Source organism: Heterodontus francisci, chromosome 15 (genome assembly GCF_036365525.1).
Source record: "Heterodontus francisci isolate sHetFra1 chromosome 15, sHetFra1.hap1, whole genome shotgun sequence".
NCBI lineage: Eukaryota > Metazoa > Chordata > Chondrichthyes > Heterodontiformes > Heterodontidae > Heterodontus > Heterodontus francisci.
Window position 1 is genome coordinate 23,921,956 of NC_090385.1, and position 20,801 is coordinate 23,942,756.

General features: G+C 43.7%; 2 protein-coding genes across 3 annotated transcripts in view; one reads left to right on the forward strand and one right to left on the reverse strand.

Annotated features, from left to right (window-relative positions):
• Window positions 1–20,801, forward strand: part of psmd10 (proteasome 26S subunit, non-ATPase 10) — a 55,343-nt gene that overhangs the window by 29,120 nt on the left and 5,422 nt on the right. The gene's annotated exons all lie outside the window — the stretch shown is intronic.
• The window catches only part of cnpy3 (canopy FGF signaling regulator 3), a 68,097-nt gene continuing 47,487 nt past the window's right edge, over window positions 192–20,801 (reverse strand). Inside the window, exon 8 of one of the 2 annotated variants that reach the window (XM_068047240.1) lies at window positions 192–271. In XM_068047240.1, the coding sequence (XP_067903341.1) occupies window positions 207–271 (65 nt within the window). In that variant the 3' untranslated portion in view covers window positions 192–206. Of the gene's footprint in view, window positions 272–513; window positions 537–20,801 lie in introns of those variants that run through there. The other variant, XM_068047241.1, reaches the window with a different exon arrangement.

Below are 20,801 nucleotides of genomic sequence, written 5' to 3' on the forward strand. Positions count from 1 at the left end.
AGTTTAACAAAGAAAGAGGTTAACTTTATTGTACCTAAAAGTAGATTGGTTGAGTTAGTCCACAGAAAAAAGGGTATACAGTCAGTAGGGGATTGGTGATTCAGCTGGCTTCTAGCTGAATTCAATGTTCTTGAGGCTTTTAATTTGAAGAGGTGGATGACAGGTTCGGTGGGTCTCTTGGAGACCGCGCTGCAGATGATTTCCTCCTAGGGGGTTTCTGATTGTAACCGGAGTATGCAAAGGTCAACAGGCAGTGTTCGAAGATTGTAAGCTGAAATGGAGAGAAAGAGACATCCCCACTTGGGTCTACACGTGTCACAGTCCAGTTGCTTCTCCTTGCTATAGAGAAACAGAAGCTTAAAACAACAGATGGGGAGGGGCTTGTCACATGACAGTCACCCAGCAATTCAAACATGGTAGCAGTGTTTTTCTTCTTGCTAAAAGGAACAATTAGTTCCTGTAAACTTCCTGAGTCTTGGTCCTTGTGGGGATGAATTGCCAGAAAAGTCATCCTTCATCTGTTCTCTCTTAAATTTCTTTAAAAATATAAAGTCAGATCTCCAGTCAGTGGATTAAAGAAAATTGTCATTCAACAAAGCAAGTTGGTGTGACATGTGGCTACAAGGAAACCAAAAGCAGGGACCTGAATATCCAAGGGTATGTGACATTCAGGAAGGACAGGAAGCTGGGAAAAGGTGATGGGGTAGCTCTTTTAATTAAAGGGGGCATCAGTACTGTAGTGAGAAATGACCTTCATTCTAAACATCAAGACGTAGAATCGGTTTGCGTGGAACTAAGAAACCGCAAGGGACAGAAAGCATTGATCGGTGTTTATAGGCCACCAAACAGCAGTGGTAATGTAAATCACAGTATAAATCAGGAAATTAGAGGTGCTTGTAAGAATGGTAATACAGTAATCATGGGGGGTTTTAAGCTACATACAGACTGGGCAAACTTTATTAGTACTAATATTGTGGAGAACAAATTCTTGGAATGTATGCGAGATGGTTTTCTAGAGCAGTACATTGAGGAACCAACTAGGGAATGGGCTATTTTAGATTTAGTATTGTGCAATGAAAAAGGGCTAATTAATAATCTTGTTGTAAAGGAAAGAGTGACCATAATATAGATTTTTACATTAAGTTTGAAAGTGATGTAGTTCAATCAGAAACTAAGGTCTTAAATCTAAGCAAAGGAAACTATGAAGGTATGAGGAGCAAATTGGCCATGGTGGATTGCGAAACTCTGTTAAAAGATATGACAGTAGACAGGCAATGGATAACACGTAAAGAACTAATACATGGTTTACAACAAAAATAATTCCTTTAGTATACAAAAATCCAGCAAGAAAAGTGTTCCAACCTTGGCTAACGAAAGAAATCATGGATTGTATTAGAGCAAAGGAAGAGGTGTATAAATTTGCCCAAATAAATGGTAAACCTGAAGATTGGGAGCATTTCAGAATTCTGCAAAGAAGGGCCAAGAAATAGATTAAGAAAGGGAAAATAGAATATGAGAGTAAACTAGTAAGAAACATAAAAACAGATTGTAAAAGCTTCTATAGGTATGTAAAAAGGAAAAGATTAGCAAAGACAAATGTGAGTCCATTACAAGCGGAGTGAGGAGAATTTATAGTAGGAAATAAGGAAATGGCAGAGACACTAAACAAGTACTTTGTGTCTATCTTCACTGAAGAAAATACTAAAAACCTCCCAGGGTGGTACAGTGGTTAGCACCGCAGCCTCACAGCTCCAGGGACCCGGGTTCGATTCTGGGTACTGCCTGTGCGGAGTTTGCAAGTTCTCCCTGTGACCGTGTGGGTTTTCGCCGGGTGCTCTGGTTTCCTCCCACAGCCAAAGACTGGCAGGTGATAGGTAAATTGGCTGTTGTAAATTACCCCGAGTGTAGGTAGGTGGTAAGGAATATGGGATTACTGTAGGGTTAGTATAAATGGGTGGTTGTTGGTCGGCACAGACTCGGTGGGCCGAAGGGCCTGTTTCAGTGCTGTATCTCTTTTATATAAAAAAAAATGGAATATCAAGGGACTAGTGTAAACGAGGAACTGCAAGATATCAATATTAGTAAAAATAGTACTAGAGAAATTAATGGGGCTTAAGCAGATAAATCCCCTGGACCTGATAATCTACATCCCAGAGTGTTGAAAGAGGTGGTTGTAGAGATAGTAGATGCATTGGTGATCATCTTTCAAAATTCTATAGACTGGAATGGTTCCTGCAGATTGGAAGGTGTCAATTGTAACCCCGCTATTTAAGAAAGGAGGGAGAGAGAAAAGGGGGAACTACAGACCTGTTAACCTAACGTTAGTCGTAGGGAAAACGCTAGAATCTATTATAAAGGTTGTGATAACAGGACACTTAGAAAATAATGCTGGGATTGGGCAGAGTCAACATGGATTTATGAAAGGGAAATGATGTTTAACAAACCTGCTGGAGTTCTTTGAGGATGTAATTAGCGGAATAGATGAGGGGGAACTGGTGGATGTGGTATATTGAAATTTTCAGAAAGCTTTTGATAAAATTAGAGCACATGGGATGAAAACAGAAAGTGCCGGAAATACTCAGCATGTCTGGCAGCATCAATGTACAGAGCAACAGAGTTAACGTTTAGGTCTGTGACCCTTCATTGTGAACTCTGTTTCTCTCTGCCAGACCTGCTGAGTATTTCTGACACTTTTTTTTTTCCTCATTTCGGAGTTCCAGTATCTGCAGTATCTTGTTCTTATTTTAGAGCACATGGGATTAGGGGGGAATATACTGGCATGGACTGAACTGGTTAACGGACAGAAAACAGAGTAGAAATAAATGGGTCATTTTCGGATTGGCAGGCTGTGACTGGTGGGGTACCACAAGGATCAGTGCTTGGTCCCCAGCTATTCAGAATCTATATCAATGATTTGGATGTGGGAATTAAATGTGATAGTTCCAAGTTTGCAGATGACGTAAAACTAGGTGTAAGCGTGAATTGTGAAGAGGATGCAAAGACGCTTCAAGGGGATTTTGGCGAGGCTAAGCGAGTGGGCAAATGTTTGGCAGATGGAATACAATGTGGAGAAATGTGAGGTTATCCACTTTGGTAGGAAAAACCGAAATATAGTCTCGGAATAAGGGGCAAGCCATTTAGGACTGAGATGAGGAGGAATTTCTTCACTCAGAGGTGGTGAATATTTGGAATTCTCTGCCCCAGAGGGCAGTGAAGGCTCAGTCTTTGAGTATGCACAAGACTGAGATCGATAGATTTTTTACATATTAAAAACATCAAGGGTTACGGGGATAGTGCAAGAAAATAGTGTTGAAGTAGAAGATCAGTCATGATCTCATTGAATGGTGGAGTGAACTCAAAAGGCTGAATGGCCTACTCCTGCTCCTATTTATGTTTTTATGCTAGGCACCGAAGGGCTGAACTGTTCCAGGTGCACCTTTTACCTCCTTTGATGTACAATTGGTGAACAAAGGAAATTAACTGTGTATATTTCCTATTACATCAGCCTGTCAAACATTTATAAAATGTTGTAGATAATGACTGAGCCAGAAACTGAGAAACCCAAAAACAGTTTTTCCAAAGTGGTGACTTTCAGTCACCTTCAAAACCTGCCACCTAGAAGAACAAGGGCAGCATGTGTAGGACTTGCTATCTTTTATAAAGCACTCGCTCTACTTGCAGTTCATTTTGCTCCACGAAATGCAAGAGAACAAACCAATGATTCACTCATCAGTTTGTTGCACTTAATGGGGTTAGTTTATTTCATACCCATGATTACAGATTTGAAACGGATACTAATTTAAAAGGATTACAAGAAAATTTAAAAGTTTATAGATTTGACAGGTTGAGAAAGAAGAGAAAAGGAAAATGATGACGCAAAAAAAAAACCAGCTGTTTTGTTGCTTTACTCCAGCAAATGAATGCTTCACTGATGACGAGCATCAGAATGCTCAAATATTAGAATATTACAGCGCAGTACAGGCCCTTCGGCCCTCGATGTTGCGCCGATCATCTGACCTACACTATTCCATTTACATCCATATGTCTATCCAATGACCACTTAAATGCCCTTAAAGTTGGCGAGTCTACTACTGTTGCAGGCAGGTCGTTCCACGCCCCTACTACTCTCTGCGTAAAGAAACTACCTCTGACATCTGTCCTATATCTTTCACCCCTCAACCTAAAGCTATGTCCCCTCGTGTTTGCCATCCTCATCCGAGGAAAAAGACTCTCACTATCCACCCTATCTAACCCTCTGATTATCTTGTATGTCTCTATTAAGTCACCTCTCCTCCTCCTTCTCTCTAACGAAAACAACCCCAAGTCCCTCAGCCTTTCCTCATAAGACCTTCCTTCCATACCAGGCAACATCCTAGTAAATCTCCTCTGCACCCTTTCCAAAGCTTCGACATCCTTCCTATAATGCGGTGACCAGAACTGCACGCAATACTCCAGGTGCGGCCTCACCAGAGTTTTGTACAGCTGCATCATGACCCCGTGGCTCTGAAACTCGATCCCCCTACTAATAAAGGCTAACACACCATATGCCTTCTTAACAGCCCTATTAACCTGGGTAGCAACTTTCAGGGATTTATGTACCTGGATACCAAGATCTCTCTGCTCATCTACACTACCAAGAATCTTCCCATTAGCCCAGTACTCTGCATTCCTGTTACTCCTTCCAAAGTGAATCACCTCACACTTCTCCGCATTAAACTCCATTTGCCATCTCTCAGCCCAGCTCTGCAGCCTATCTATGTCCCTCTGTACCCTACAACACCCTTCGACACTATCCACAACTCCACCGACCTTCGTGTCATCCGCAAATTTACTAACCCACCCTTCTACACCCTCATCCAGGTCGTTTATAAAAATGACAAACAGCAGTGGCCCCAAAACAGAACCTTGCGGTACACCACTAGTAACTAAACTCCAGGATGAACATTTGCCATCAACCACCACCCTCTGTCTTCTTTCAGCTAGCCAATTTCTGATCCAAAGCTCTAAATCACCTTCAACCCCATACTTGCGTATTTTCTGCAATAGCCTACCGTGGGGAACCTTATCAAACGCCTTACTGAAATCCATATACACCACATCCACGGCTTTACCCTCATCCACCTGTTTGGTCACCTTCTCGAAAAACTCAATAAGGTTTGTGAGGCACGACCTACCTTTCACAAAACCGTGCTGACTATCGCAAATGAACTTATTCTTTTCAAGATGATTATAAATCCTGTCTCTCATAACCTTTTCCAACATTTTACCCACAACCGAAGTAAGGCTCACAGGTCTATAATTACCAGGGCTGTCTCTACTCCCCTTCTTGAACAAGGGGACAACATTTGCTATCCTCCAGTCCTCCGGCACTACTCCTGTCGACAATGACGACTTAAAGATCAACAACAACGGCTCTGCAATCTCCTCCCTGGCTTCCCAGAGAATCCTAGGATAAATCCCATCTGGCCCAGGGGACTTATCTATTTTCACTCTTTCCAAAATTGCTAACACCTCCTCCTTGTGAATCTCAATCCCATCTAGCCTAGTAGGCTGTATCTCAGTAATCTCCTCGGCAACATTTTCTTTCTCTACTGTAAATACTGACGAAAAATATTCATTTAACGCTTCCCCTATCTCCTCTGATTCCGCACACAACTTCCCACTACTATCCTTGATTGGCCCTGTTCTAACTCTTATCATTCGTTTATTCCTGATATACCTATAGAAAGCCTTAGGGTTTTCTTTGATCCTATCCGCCAATGACTTCTCGTGTCCTCTCCTTGCTCTTCTTAGCCCTCCCTTTAGATCCTTCCTGGCTAGCTTGTAACTCTCAAGCGCCCTAACTGAGCCTTCACGTCTCATCCTAACATAAGCCGCCCTCTTCCTCTTGACAAGCGCTTCAACTTCTTGAGTAAACCACGGCTCCCTTGCTCGACAACTTCCTCCCTGCCTGACAGGTACATACTTATCAAGGACACGCATTAGCTGCTCCTTGAATAAGCTCCACATTTCGTTTGTGCCCATCCCCTGCAGTTTCCTTCCCCATCCTACACATCCTAAATCTTGCCTAATCGCGTCATAATTTCCTTTCCCCCAGCTATAATTCTTGCCCTGCGGTATATACCTGTCCCTGCCCATCGCTAAGGTAAACCTAACCGAATTGTGATCACACAAATATGTTACTTTTACTCTCCGCTTCGCCAGTATCTAGCTCAAATATGTTGTGAACTACAGTCATACAATTACCCGAAATGATCACTCCTGTGGTTGTAGATTCTTCTCCCGATGATTAGTCAGGCTTTCTCCTTGAGATCTCCTTCTGACAATTTTGCAGGAGTCTACTTCCTTTGACTGCAATAAAAGTCTCCAATGTTCTCACCCTTTTTCAGGGGTTGGGGTTCGGTTAAAAGAGGCCCAGTTATATTTTGCTCCCTTTATTTAAACCATGATTTGAATCTGTCCAGAAAGCTGTCCATCTATCTTTCTCTTTCTCCAGTAATCTTCTATGATGTGAAGCCCCTTATAGTCAATTTGCCACAAAAAAATATTTGTAAGTTGCTGGAACACTGTGCTTCACCTTATCTAGGTCCAAGGCCTAGTCTTCATAAATTAAAGCACTAGTTTCTCTCTGGCCTGTATTATCTCCATTGCTTCTCTTGATAGCATTTTTTTTTTACTATCTCTGTTTAGCAAACTCAATGGGTTTCTTTTAGAAAGACTGCACAAGAGATGTTCTCTCAGGCCACTTTATTTCGTTGCAAGCTTGAAATATTGTGAAGCTTTTTACTGTGAATTCATTTTAAAAGTTTTTTTCTTGTCCTACATTCCTCTCTCAAGTATCTAGTATAACGTAACACACTGACACTTTTTATAGTTTTTCTTCTGCTTTTTCCATCGGTGTTGGTCTTGATATTGTTATGTCTCGGCTGTAGTAATGTTTGTTCCAGGTCAGTTAGTGTCCTTTTAAGCTTTGTTAAATGTCCCAGTCAGAGGTGGAATGTTATGACCAAATTCAAAAACATATTTGAGGAAGTCGAATCTAAGGGCATTATTTACATGCACTACGGTATCAATATGCATTAACAGTATTCCAAAAAAAATTAAAAAGAGAAATAAATCTGTGTTCTAACTGGTTAGATTTGGGGATAAACAGAAGTTGTAATGGCATTTGACAAGCGTCTACTTGAGGATTCATTTCCATTCAGTGCTCTGCCACATTTTTGACAGTTTTTGTTTTCTTTTCCGATTTCTTTGTACCAGGTCAATTACCACAATAATCAGTTGCGCAATTAACAGGATGTGTGATTAATATGTTTCATTAATTCTTTTAAATGTTCAGGCAAAAGAGGTATATCATACCCGAATTTAGTGTTATATTGATTTAATTGCTGCTCATCCTCTATCTATAGTAAACTGATCATGCATATATTTCACAGAAACTGCGCTCCAACCCTCACTGGTCTGGTTGGAGTAAAACAAAATGTTCCCGACGCAACAGGACAGGTTAGATCACTGTACTGGTACTCCTGGTTCATGGTGGCTTTGCTCCTTCCCAATATGATGATCTTACTGGGCGTTGTTTTCCTGAGGTTACCTATATGGCACAATTCCATTCACTATGGTCCCATTTAAACTCAGTGGCAGAGGTGGTACTTTCTGTTATGTGTTACGACCAGGTGAGAAAGGGGTCTAGGGGTTCCTCTCCGCCTTTGTCTGGTTTAACTGTAACAGAGTTTAATTTTAAAAACACCGTGTTTTTAGCTCCCCCTCGGTGAATCCTTGTTCACTGCTTTTCAATTGTAAGGCAGATAAATCAATCAGACAGGTTTTCTTAGATTTAAACAAGAAAGGTGGGTTTATTAATCTTAAACTCTAATATGGTTAACGACTACGAATACGCGATAAACACACGCAGATGGAGATAAAGAGTAGAAAGAATAAAGGGGAAAGGTTTGAGGCAACAGCTGGGTTGTAATTACAGTCCTTTGAGTTCGATGTGGAGTCTTTGCTTGCTGGTAAGTGCTGTTCTTTGGGGCCAGGTGCACGCTTTAACTTGTTTCGATGAAGGAGTCTGTTCTCTCTTGAGGTTTAAGCAACTTCATTGGTCCAGAAATTTGTGAGACAGCGAGAGACAGACAGCCAGGAGCAAGACTCTCTTGTTCCCGGTTCAGTTGCAATCTGCAGTCTGTCTTCAAACTGTCCTGAGAGCACAATTCAAAATGCCAAGTTGGCCAGCAGGTTAGTCATGTGACTAAACCCTTGTTTTGGGAACAACTGCTCCTGCGGTTTGTGGATTTCAAAGTTCTCGGTCGGGGCGGTGTCATGCTGTCTCTTACACCGACAAGATGTGGATTACCATTGCCCAGACCAATCTCTGTTAATTGAATCAGTGAGCATTACCATTGTATTTTCCGAGGCGACTGTCTCTTAGTACGCAAATGTCACCCAACCAAATCCCTTTTATTTTTCTGGTTAACATACGTAAGGAATTTTTGTTTTAGAGCTCTGTTACCAAAAAAAAGACCAAAAAACTACTTGGGCTGGGTACTTGCTCATTCTTGAAGAATAATGAGAAGATATGGAATCACAGAATAATACAGTGCAGAAGAGGCCCTTCGGCTGATCGAGTCTGCACCGATACATTAAAACACCTGACCTGTCTACCTAATCCCATTTGCCAGCACTTGGCCCATAGCCTTGAATGTTATGACGTGCCAAGTGCTCCTCCAGGTACTTTTTAAAGGATGTGAGGCAACCTGCCTCTACCACCCTCCCAGGCAGGGCATTCCAGACCATCACCACCCTCTGGATAAAAAAAGTTCTTCCTCAAATCCCCCTTAAACCTCCCGCCCCTCACCTTAAACTTGTGACCCTTCGTAACTGACCCTTCAACTAAGGGGAACAGCTGCTCCCTATCCACCCTGTCCATGCCCCTCAAAATCTTGTACACCTCGATCAGGTCACCCCTCAGTCTTCTCTGCTCCAGTGAAAACAACCCAAGCCTATCCAACCTCTCTTCATAGCTTAAATGTTCCATCCCAGGCAACATCCTGGTGAATTGCCTCTGCACCCCCTCCAATGCAATCACATCCTTCCTATAATGTGGTAACCAGAATTGCACACCGTACTCCAGCTGTGGCCTTACCAATGTTCTGTACAACTGGGGGCGGCGCAGTGGTTAGCACCGCAGCCTCACAGCTCCAGGGACCCGGGTTCGATTCTGGGTACTGCCTGTGCAGAGTTTGCAAGTTCTCCCTGTGTCTGCGTGGGTTTTCTCCGGGTGCTCCGGTTTCCTCCCACATCCAAAGACTTGCAGGTGATAGGTAAATTGGCTGTCATAAATTGCCCCTAGTGTAGGTAGGGAATATGGGATTACTGTAGGGTTAGCATAAATGGGTGGTTGTTGGTCGGCACAGACTCGGTGGGCCGAAGGGCCTGTTTCAGTGCTGTATCTCTAAATAAATAAAACTCCAACATGACCTCCCTGCTTTTGTAATCTATGCCTCGATTGATAAAGGCAAGTGTCCCTTATGCCTTTTTCACCACCCTATTAACCTGCCCTTCTGCCTTCAGCGATCTATGGACAAACACACCAAGGTCCCGTTGTTCCTCGGAACTTCCCAGTGTCAGGCCATTCATTGAATACTTTCGTGTCACATAACTCCTTCCAAAGTGTATCACCTCACACTTTTCAGCGTTAAATTCCATCTGCCACTTTTCTGTCCATTTGACCATCCCGTCTATATCTTCCTGTAACCTAAGACACTCCACCTCACTGTTAACCACTCTGCCAATCTTTGTGTCATCCGCGAACTTACTGATCCTACCCCCCACATAGTCATCTATGTCGTTTATATAGATCACAAACAATAGGGGACCCAGCACGGATCCCTGTGGTACACCACTGGACACTGGCTTCCAGTCACTAAAACAGCCATCTGTCATCACTTTGTCTCCGACAGCTAAGCCAATTTTGAATCCACCTTATCAAGTTACCTTGTGTCCCATGTGCATTTGCATGTGGGACCTTGTCAAAGGCTTTGCTGAAATCCATGTAAACTACATCAACTGCACTACCCTCATCTACACACCTGGTCACATGCTCAAAAAATTCAATCAAATTTGTTAGGCATAACCTCTATCTGACAAAGCCATGCTGACTATTCCTAATCAAATTTTGCCTCTCCAAGTGCTGATAGATTCTCTCCTTCAGAATTTTCTCCAATAGTTTCACCACCACTGACATGAGACTCACTGGTCTGTAGTTCCCTGGTTTATCTCCACAACCTTTCTTAAATAGTGGGACCACATTAGCTGTTCTCCAGTCCTCTGGCACCTCCCCCGTGGCCAGAGAGGAATTAAAAATTAGGGTCAGAGCCCCTGCAATCTCCACCCTCACCTCCCACAGCATCCTGGGACATGATTTGGAAAGATGTCCTTTGTTTTGGTTTGGCGTCCAAAATGTGCATAGACGGCTGTCACTGGGATCTTCTGAGAACAGTTCTTTCCAGGCAATGTAGAACAAAGAAAATTACAGCACAGGAACAGGCCCTTCGGTCCTCCAAGCCTGCGCCGATCCAGATCCTCTATCTAAACCTGTCGCCTATTTTTTTAGACCATTACAGCGCAGTACAGGCCCTTCGGCCCTCGATGTTGCGCCGACCTGTGAAACCATCTGACCTACACTATTCCATTTTCATCCATATGTCTATCCAATGACCACTTAAATGCCCTTAAAGTTGGCGAGTCTACTACTGTTGCAGGCAGGGCGTTCCACGCCCCTACTACTCTCTGTGTAAAGAAACTACCTCTAACATCTGTCCTATATCTATCACCCCTCAACTTAAAGCTATGTCCCCTCGTGTTTGCCATCAACATCCGAGGAAAAAGACTCACTATCCACCCTATCTAACCCTCTGATTATTTTATATGTCTCTATTAAGTCACCTCTCCTCCTCCTTCTCTCCAACGAAAACAACCTCAAGTCCCTCAGCCTTTCCCCGTAAGACCTTCCCTCCATACCAGGCAACATCCTAGTAAATCTCCTCTGCACCCTTTCCAAAGCTTCCACATCCTTCCTATAATGCGGTGACCAGAACTGCACGCAATACTCCAGGTGCGGTCTCACCAGAGTTTTGTACAGCTGCAGCATAACCTCGTGGCTCCGAAACTCGATTCCCCCTACTAATAAAAGCTAACCCACCATATGCCTTCTTAACAGCCCTTTTAACCTGGGTAGCAACCTTCAGGGATTTATGCACCTGGACACCAAGGTGTCCATCTGTTCATCTACACAACCAAGAATCTTCCCATTAGCCCAGTACTCTGCATTCCTGTTATTCCTGCCAAAGTGAATCACCTCGCACTTTTCCGCATTAAACTCCATTTGCCATCTCTCAGCCCAGCTCTGCAGCCTATCTATGTCCCTCTGTACCCTACAACATCCTTCGGCACTATCCACAACTCCACCGACCTTCGTGTCATCCGCAAATTTACTAACCCACCCTTCTCCACCCTCTTCCAGGTCATTTATGAAAATGACAAACAGCAGTGGCCCCAAAACAGATCCTTGCGGTACACCACTAGTAACTAAACTCCAGGATGAACATTTGCCATCAACCACCACCCTCTGTCTTCTTTCAGCTAGCCAATTTCTGATCCAAAGCTCTAAATCATCTTCAACCCCATACTTCCGTATTTTCTGCAATGGCCTACCATGGGGAACCTTATCAAACGCCTTACTGAAATCCATATACACCACATCCACTGCTTTACCTTCATCCACCTGTTTGATCACCTTCTCGAAAAACTCAATAAGGTTTGTGAGGCACGACCTACCCGTCACAAAACCGTGCTGACTATCTCTAATGAACTTATTCTTTTCAAGATGATTATAAATCCTGTCTCTTATAACCTTTTCCAACATTTTACCCACAACCGAAGTAAGGCTCACAGGTCTATAATTACCAGGGCTGTCTCTACTCCCCTTCTTGAACAAGGGGACAACATTTGCTATCCTCCAGTCCTCCGGCACTATTTCTGTCGACAATGACGACATAAAGATCAAGGACAAAGGCTCTGCAATCTCCTCCCTAGCTTCCCAGAGAATCTTAGGATAAATCCCATCTGGCCCAGGGGACTTATCTATTTTCACACTTTCCAAAATTGATAACACCTCCTCCTTGTGAACCTCAATCCCATTTAGCCTAGTAGCCTGAATCTCAGTATTCTCCTCGACAACATTTTCTTTCTCTACTGTAAATACTGACGCAAAATATTCATTTAACACTTCCCCTACCTCCACTGGTTCCACACACAACTTCCCACTACTATCCTTGATTGGCCCTAATCTAACTCTAATCATTCTTTTATTCCTGATATACCTATAGAAAGCCTTGGGGTTTTCCCTGATCCTATCCGCCAATGACTTCTCGTGTCCTCTCCTTGCTCTTCTTAGCTCTCCCTTTAGATTCTTCCTGGCTAGTTTGTAACTCTCAAGCGCCCTAACTGAGCCTTCACATCTCATCCTAACATAAGCCATTTTCTAAGGGTCTGTATCTCTTTGCTTCCTGCCCATTCATGTATCTGTCTAGATACATCTTAAAAGACGCTACCGTGCCCGCGTCTACCACCTCCGCTGGCAACGCGTTCCAGGCACCCACCACCCTCTGCGTAAAGAACTTTCCACGCATATCCCCCCTAAACTTTTCCCCTCTCACTTTGAACTCGTGACCCCTAGTAATTGAATCCCCCACTCTGGGGGAAAAAGCTTCTTGCTATCCACCCTGTCTATACCCCTCATGATTTTGTACACCTCAATCAGGTCCCCCCTCAACCTCCGTCTTTCTAATGAAAATAATCCTAATCTACTCAACCTCTCTTCATAGCTAGCGCCCTCCATACCAGGCAACATCCTGGTGAACCTTCTCTGCACCCTCTCCAAAGCATCTACATCCTTTTGGTAATGTGGCGACCAGAACTGCACCCTGTGTTCCAAATGTGGCCGAACCAAAGTCTTATACAACTGTAACATGACCTGCCAACTCTTGTACTCAATACCCCGTCCGATGAAGGAAAGCATGCCGTATGCCTTCTTGACCACTCTATTGACCTGCGTTGCCACCTTCAGGGAACAATGGACCTGAACACCCAAATCTCTCTGTACGTCAATTTTCCCAGGACTTTTCCATTTACTGTATAGTTCACTCTTGAATTGGATCTTCCAAAATGCATCACTTCGCATTTGCCCTGATTGAACTCCATCTGCCATTTCTCTGCCCAACTCTCCAATCTATCTATATTCTGCTGTATTCTCTGACAGTCCCCTTCACTATCTGCTACTCCACCAATCTTAGTGTCATCTGCAAACCTGCTATTCAGACCACCTATACTTTCCTCCAAATCATTAATGTATATCACAAACAACAGTGGTCCCAGCACGGATCCCTGTGGAACACCACTGGTCACACGTCTCCATTTTGAGAAACTCCCTTCCACTGCTACTCTCTGTCTCCTGTTGCCCAGCCAGTTCTTTATCCATCTAGCTAGTACACCCTGGACCCCATGCGACTTCACTTTCTCCATCAACCTACCATGGGGAACCTTATCAAACGCCTTACTGAAGTCCATGTATATGACATCTACAGCCCTTCCCTCATCAATCAACTTTGTCACTTCCTCAAAGAATTCTATTAAGTTGGTAAGACATGACCTTCCCTGCACAAAACCATGTTGCCTATCACTGATGAGCCCATTTTCTTCCAAATGGGAATAGATCCTATCCCTCAGTATCTTCTCCAGCAGCTTCCCTACCACTGACGTCAGGCTCACCGGTCTATAATTACCTGGATTATCCCTGCTACCCTTCTTAAACAAGGGGACAACATTAGCAATTCTCCAGTCCTCCGGGACCTCACCCATGTTTAAGGATGCTGCAAAGATATCTGTTAAGGCCCCAGCTATTTCCTCTCTCGCTTCCCTCAGTAACCTGGGATAGATCCCATCCGGACCTGGGGACTTGTCCACCTTAATGCCTTTTAGAATACCCAACACTTCCTCCCTCCTTATGCCGACTTGACCTAGAGTAATCAAACATCTATCCCTAACCTCAACATCCGTCATGTCCCTCTCCTCGGTGAATACCGATGCAAAGTACTCATTTAGAATCTCGCCCATTTTCTCTGACTCCACGCATAATTTTCCTCCTTTGTCCTTTAGTGGGCCAATCCTTTCTCTAGTTACCCTCTTGCTCCTTATATATGAATAAAAGGCTTTGGGATTTTCCTTAACCCTGTTTGCTAAAGATATTTAGCCCTCTTAATTCCTCGTTTCAGATTGGTCCTACATTCCCGATATTCTTCCAAAGCTTCATCTTTCTTCAGCCGCCTAGACCTTATGTATGCTTCCTTTTTCCTCTTGGCTAATTTCACCTGTCGTCCATGGTTCCCTAATCTTGCCATTTCTATCCCTCATTTTCACAGGAACATGTCTCTCCTGCACGCTAATCAACCTCTCTTTAAAAGCCTCCCACATATCAAATGTGGATTTATCTTCAAACAGCTGCTCCCAATCTACATTCCCCAGCTCCTGCTGAATTTTGGTATAGTTGGCCTTCCCCCAATTTAGCACTCTTCCTTTAGGACCACTCTCGTCTTTGTCCATGAGTATTCTAAAACTTACGGAATTGTGATCACTATTCCCAAAGTAGTCCCCTACTGAAACTTCAACCACCTGGCCGGGCTCATTCCCCAACACCAGGTCCAGTATGGCCCCTTCCCGAGTTGGACTATTTACATACTGCTCTAGAAAACCGTCCTGGATGCTCCTTACAAATTCTGCTCCATCTAGACCTCTAATACTAAGTGAATCCCAGTTAATGTTGGGAAAATTAAAATCTCCTATCACCACCACCCTGTTGCTCCTACATCTTTCCATAATCTGTTTACATATTTGTACCTCTATCTCACGCTCGCTGTTGGGAGGCCTGTAGTACAGCCCCAACATTGTTACCGCACCGTTCCTATTTCTGAGTTCTGCTCATATTGCCTCACTGTTCGAGTCCTCCATAGTGCCCTCCTTCAGCACAGCTGTGATATCCTCTTTGACCAGTAATGCAACTCCTCCACCCCTTTTACCTCCCTCTCTATCCCGCCTGAAGCATCGATATCCTGGGATATTTAGTTGCCAATCGTGCCCTTCCTTCAACCAAGTCTCAGTAATAGCAATAACATCATACTCCCAGGTACTAATCCAAGCCCTAAGTTCATCTGCCTTACCTACTACACTTTTTGCATTAAAACAAATGCACCTCAGCCCACCAGTCCCTTTGCGTTCATCATCTGCTCCCTGCCTACTCTTCCCCTTAGTCACGCTGACTTCATTATCTAGTTCCTTACAGGCTTTAGTTACTACCTCCTTACTGTCCACTGACCACCTCATTTGGTTCCCATCCCCCTGCCACATTAGTTTAAACCCTCCCCAACAGCGTTAGCAAAAGCACCCCCAAGGACATTGGTTCCAGTCCGGCCCAGGTGTAGACCGTCCAATTTGTAATAGTCCCACCTCCCCCAGAACCGGTCCCAATGTCCCAAAAATCTGAACCCCTCCCTCCTGCACCATCTCTCAAGCCACGCATTCATCCTGACTATTTTTTCATTTCTACTCTGACTAGCACGTGGCACTGGTAGCAATCCTGAGATTACTACCTCCTGAGGTCCTACTTTTTAACTTGGCTCCTAACTCCCTAAATTCTGCTTGTAGGACCTCATCCCGTTTTTTACCTATATCATTGGTACCTATATCATTGGTGCCTATGTGCACAACGACAATTGGCCACCCTCCCCCTTCAGAATGTTCTGCAGCCGATCTGAGACATCCCTGACCCGTGCACCTGGGAGGCAACATACCATTCGGGAGTCTCGTTTTCGACCACAGAACCGCCTATCTACTCCCCTTACAATCGAATCCCCGATGACTATAGCCCTTCCACTCTTTTTCCTGCCCTTCTGAACAGCAGAGCCAGCCACGGTGCCATGAACCTGGCTACTGCTGCCTTCCCCTGGTGAGCCATCTCCCCCAACAGTATCCAAAACGGTATACCTGTTTTGGAGGGAGATGACCGCAGGGGACACCTGCGCTGCCTTCATGCTCTTTCTCTGCCTTTTGGTCACCCATTTCCTTTCTCCCTCAGCAATCCTAATCTGCGGTGTGACCAATTCGCTAAACGTGGGTTTGGATAGGCTTTCCAAGAAATACATCTACAGAGGCTTCAGATAGGCCTTACAGCAGAGATGCAGCAATGTGGGTTTCAATTCCCACACATTCATTGCACAGGGTTTCTTCAAATACAGGAGGAAAGAGGAGACTGCAACAGTGGACATGCAGGGTTTCTTTCAAAGAGAGAAAGAGATAAGCTGGGTTTCCTTGGCAGGCAAAAACTAACTGTCTTCCAAACAGTTTACACTCCAACTCACTGTCCAAAGCAATACCAAAACAATGTCACAAGAATCGAGCCTCCTAACCCCTATAAATTTTGACCTATCACTTCTCTGTAAACATCATCTTCAAGTCAAAGCAACAAGCTGGGTAATTATCTGCAAACAGGTGCCTTCCCGTAACAGCTTGTTTTCAAGCTCAGTCCAAAAACCTTCTGGTGTCCTTCCTTAAAAAACACAAAGTTCAGTGTCCTTCCTAGTGAACCAATCACACTGATGTCTTACTGAGTATGCCTGTACCAGCCCTCTAACCTGACACGCAATTAAATTAAATCGGTAAGTGGACATAGCCTTTAACTTTCCGTCTGTTATCCACAAGGGAAGCTTTCCCTCAGCAATATGCTGTAAATTCCCCCTGGCTTGTTCCACCAACCAAGATTCATACGTTATACATACATCATTTTTAATGGCTTCATCCAAAATATTTTTACTCTCTTTAATAATTTGATTGTTTCTGCCCGAGATTCTAGATACCTGGCTATATATTGTAAATGTATGGTTAAGATCCCATCCTATTTTAATTCTCCATTCTCCAAATTATTCATTTTGTCCTGGATATCCCTTAAGCGGATTCCACAGACCCTTCCAGAGTAGCTAAGTCAGTGGTATTGACAAACAAGGCACTGGTGTTAAAAGCTATTGAAACATCATTCATTATATCCTGACACCTTCTGACATATTGTATATTATTATCACCTTTCTCAATTCCCTAAATATGATACAACATCTATAAGTCCTCCTCTGCCAGAGTATCACCCATTCTTACACAAAATTCTTCAATTAACTTACACATCAACCTTTCAAATAGCTGAATGGTTTTGTGCTTACACCATTCCAGCATCCCTAGTCCTGTTAGATTTAAGATCCCAGGAGTGATTTCATGGTGAAAGATCCTGTATCATGACATTCAAGTTGAGATTACTACTAGCCCATTAGTTGGTCCAGGGGTATGTGTAGGGCAACTAACCTGAGTGGTGTGCTGTTAGTCCCACGCTTGTGTTTTGGTCATGGGGGAGGGATTTTTGGACGAACCTTTTAATTCTACTGCATCTATCTCTGCACTTTTGTCATCACGTTGTAGCACCCGGTCGGTGCTACAGTTTGGTATGCCATCACATGGCTGCCCACTATGGTCCAATACCCACTGATAAGAACCGCTGCTGTCTTTCACCCAATTGGGGAAACTTACAAAATAAATCCCTTCTGGATGGGCCTGTCACCCCTGTTCTATACTAATGATACCAAGTAGATGTTGGAGGGGCCTTGCGCACTCATAGATCCCCTCATTTTCTTGCCACCGCGTTGGCCAACACAACATGGTTTCCCCGTTGCTCACTGACTGACTGGATGGGACTCCCTGTGTTTCTTCAGGATTCCCTATCTAATAGTTTGTATCATCCCATGCTTCCACTTGAATAAACCATACCCTAAGTTGTTTATTATCCTCACTTCTACACCTTGTACACACCCCTTCTTCCTCCTTATACTTCATAAGTAGTTACCCCAGATTGAATGGAGGGCCTTTTCCCGGGCTGCGCCTCAGGATGAGGTCACAGGGGTGACAGTTATCCGACTGTCATAACTGGAACCACCATCACTGTCTTTGTTGTTATTTTGGTGTAACACAGCATCCCGCATATCAGTAAGTACAATAATCTACCCATCTTCCCTGGCCTTGTTCTCGCCTACAGGAAAAGGGGACAGAAGCGGAGTGTGACTTCCGTTTTCCTCTTCCCTCCCACAATGTAGCGTTCTTAGAGCCTACATCTCTGAGGGGTTCTTTTTTTTCAGTTCTAGCCTGTCTCTCCTGTGCCTGCTTTAGTTTTTTTTTACTTTAATTTTGGTTCCTAGAGAGAGGAGAGAAAAAGTTGTCAAGAATGATCTACATTTTCCTTCTCAGTTGAGTTCTGTCGGAGGGACTGAATTTATCTGGCGGTTTTCTCTTTCTCAGAGGCATATTGGGGTGGGGTTCCGGACAGTTGTATCCAGACAAGGATGCTGAGGGGGATTGATCTTCCTCCTTAATGTCCTACCAATACCTGTGGTAAAGACATACTTTTCACTTCTTTGTCTAAGATCCAAGGCATACTCCTCACCATCCACATAATAGTTCCAGTCCCTCTAAGCTGTTTCACCTATGCTTCTGTGGATCTAAGCTTCATTTGGTTAATATGAAACCATTTAACTTTTTTTGGCGATTGAACTGCATAACCCATAGGACTTGCCATATGTACGTTACTACACAGTCCCTTAAAAAGGGGTTCAAACATGTCTACTCTTGCATAGTTTCTTCACTTGGTCTCCAACATTCAATTCTTGTGGTTTGGATGGGGTTAATAGGAGCTTGTTACCATGATGCATCTTGCCAATTTTGGTGGCCGCACCCCAATGACTTTCTTTTAGTGTTTCCCACAAATCTTTCAAGAACATTGTCCCTGGTTACTTCTCTAACTAGTTTTTCAGTAGGGGTGGGAACCAACAAATGTGTGGGGGTCCACATGGGTCTCCTGGTAACCACTCCTGAGGTGAACATCCCATTCCTTTTGATTTCCTACTCCGGATCCCTATGAGAACCAGGGGAAGTACTTCCTCCTACTTGATGATCATTCAGTTCTTTTCTTTTCTCAGGGCTAGCTTTAATGTGTGGTTCATTCTTTCTGCAATTTCCAATGATTGCAGGTTGTGGGCTACATGCCATCTCCCTTCAATTCCCAAAATTTTCAGGGTGGCTTGCATTACCTTGCTGGTAAAGTGGCTTTCCTGATAGTTAAGGTTTGCTGCTAATTTTGGATCACTTATTCTTTGTTAATAAATCCCTTCCTTGCAGCAGCATGGTCCAGCTAGCTATTCTCGCACTAGATACAGTCCCTTCTTTGATTCTACCATTCAGTAACAGCCTGATTAGAGTATGACAAGTAAGCAGTGTGACAGGGTGAATACTGGTGAACACAGCAAAATGTTTTACTGCCCAGTAAGTGGCCAATAGGTGGCACTCGGAGGATGAGAACACCTTCGCTGGCCCTGTTATAACTGTGCAAGTATAAGCCACTGGTCATAACAGCCCATTTTGTTTCTTGCATAAGGACTGCACTCAGACTAGTAAACTTGTACTGATTCTCTGGATGGAGGGGTAATTGACCAGAATCTATTTGAAATGTCCAACATGGTAAAGCCTATTGCTGATCTTGGTGTATTGCCAATTAGGTCCCCTATTGCAGCCACAGTGAATGCACAGGCAAGGATGTTTTTGTTAATGACTCTATAGTCAATGGTCATTTGCTGTGATCTGTCTGGTTTCCTATCCGTCCAAATATGTGAATTTACATGAGTGTCCAAAGGTCTTGAGCCTCCCTCATCTACCAATGATACTGTCTTGTCCAGGTCCTTTTCTGTAAGTAAGTAAAGTGAGTGTTGGTCCTCTAGAGTTTGAGAATGGGGAGTTAATAGTAGAAAATAAGGAAATGGCAGATAAAATGAACAAATATTTTGCTCTGTCTTCACTATAGAGGATACAAAAAACATTCCAGTAATAGCTGTAAATCAGGATGTGGAAGGAAGAGAGGAGTTTGGTGAAATTTATAATCACCAGGGAAGCAGTACTGACCAAACTGATGAAGCTGCAGGCTGACAAGTCCCCAGGTCCTGATGGGCTTCGTCCTAGGGTTTTAAAAGAGGTGGCTAATGAGGTAGTAGATGCATTGGTGTTAATTTTTCAAAATTCACCAGATTCTGGAAAGGTTCCATCAGACTAGAAAATAGCAAATATAACCCCGCTATTCAAGAAGTGCGGGGAGGGGGTGGGGTGGAGTGGAGGCAGAAAACGGGTAACTATAGGCCAGTTACCTTGACATCTGTCGTGCGGAAAACATTGATTCTAATCATTAAGGAGGCTATAGCTGGGCACTTAGAAAAATGCAAGGTAATCAGGAATAGTCAGCATGGCTTTGTGAAAGGGAGATCATGTTTAACCAATTTATTGGAGTTCTTTAAAGGAGTAACATGTGCTGTGGTTAAAGGGGAACCCGTTAACGTACTGTACTTGGATTTCTAGAGGGCATTTGACAAGGTGCCACATAAAAGGTTATTGGGAAAAGTAGGAGGTCATGGTGCAGTGGGTAACATATTGGCATGGAAAGATGATTGGCTGGCTGGCAAAAAACAGTATGCATAAATGTGTCCTTTTCTGATTGGCAGGATATGACCAGTGGAGTCCCGCAGAGGTCTGTGCTGGGGCCTCAACTTTTTACAATTTATATCAATTACTTAGATGAGGGGAGTGATGGCATGGTAGCTAAATTTGCAGATGAC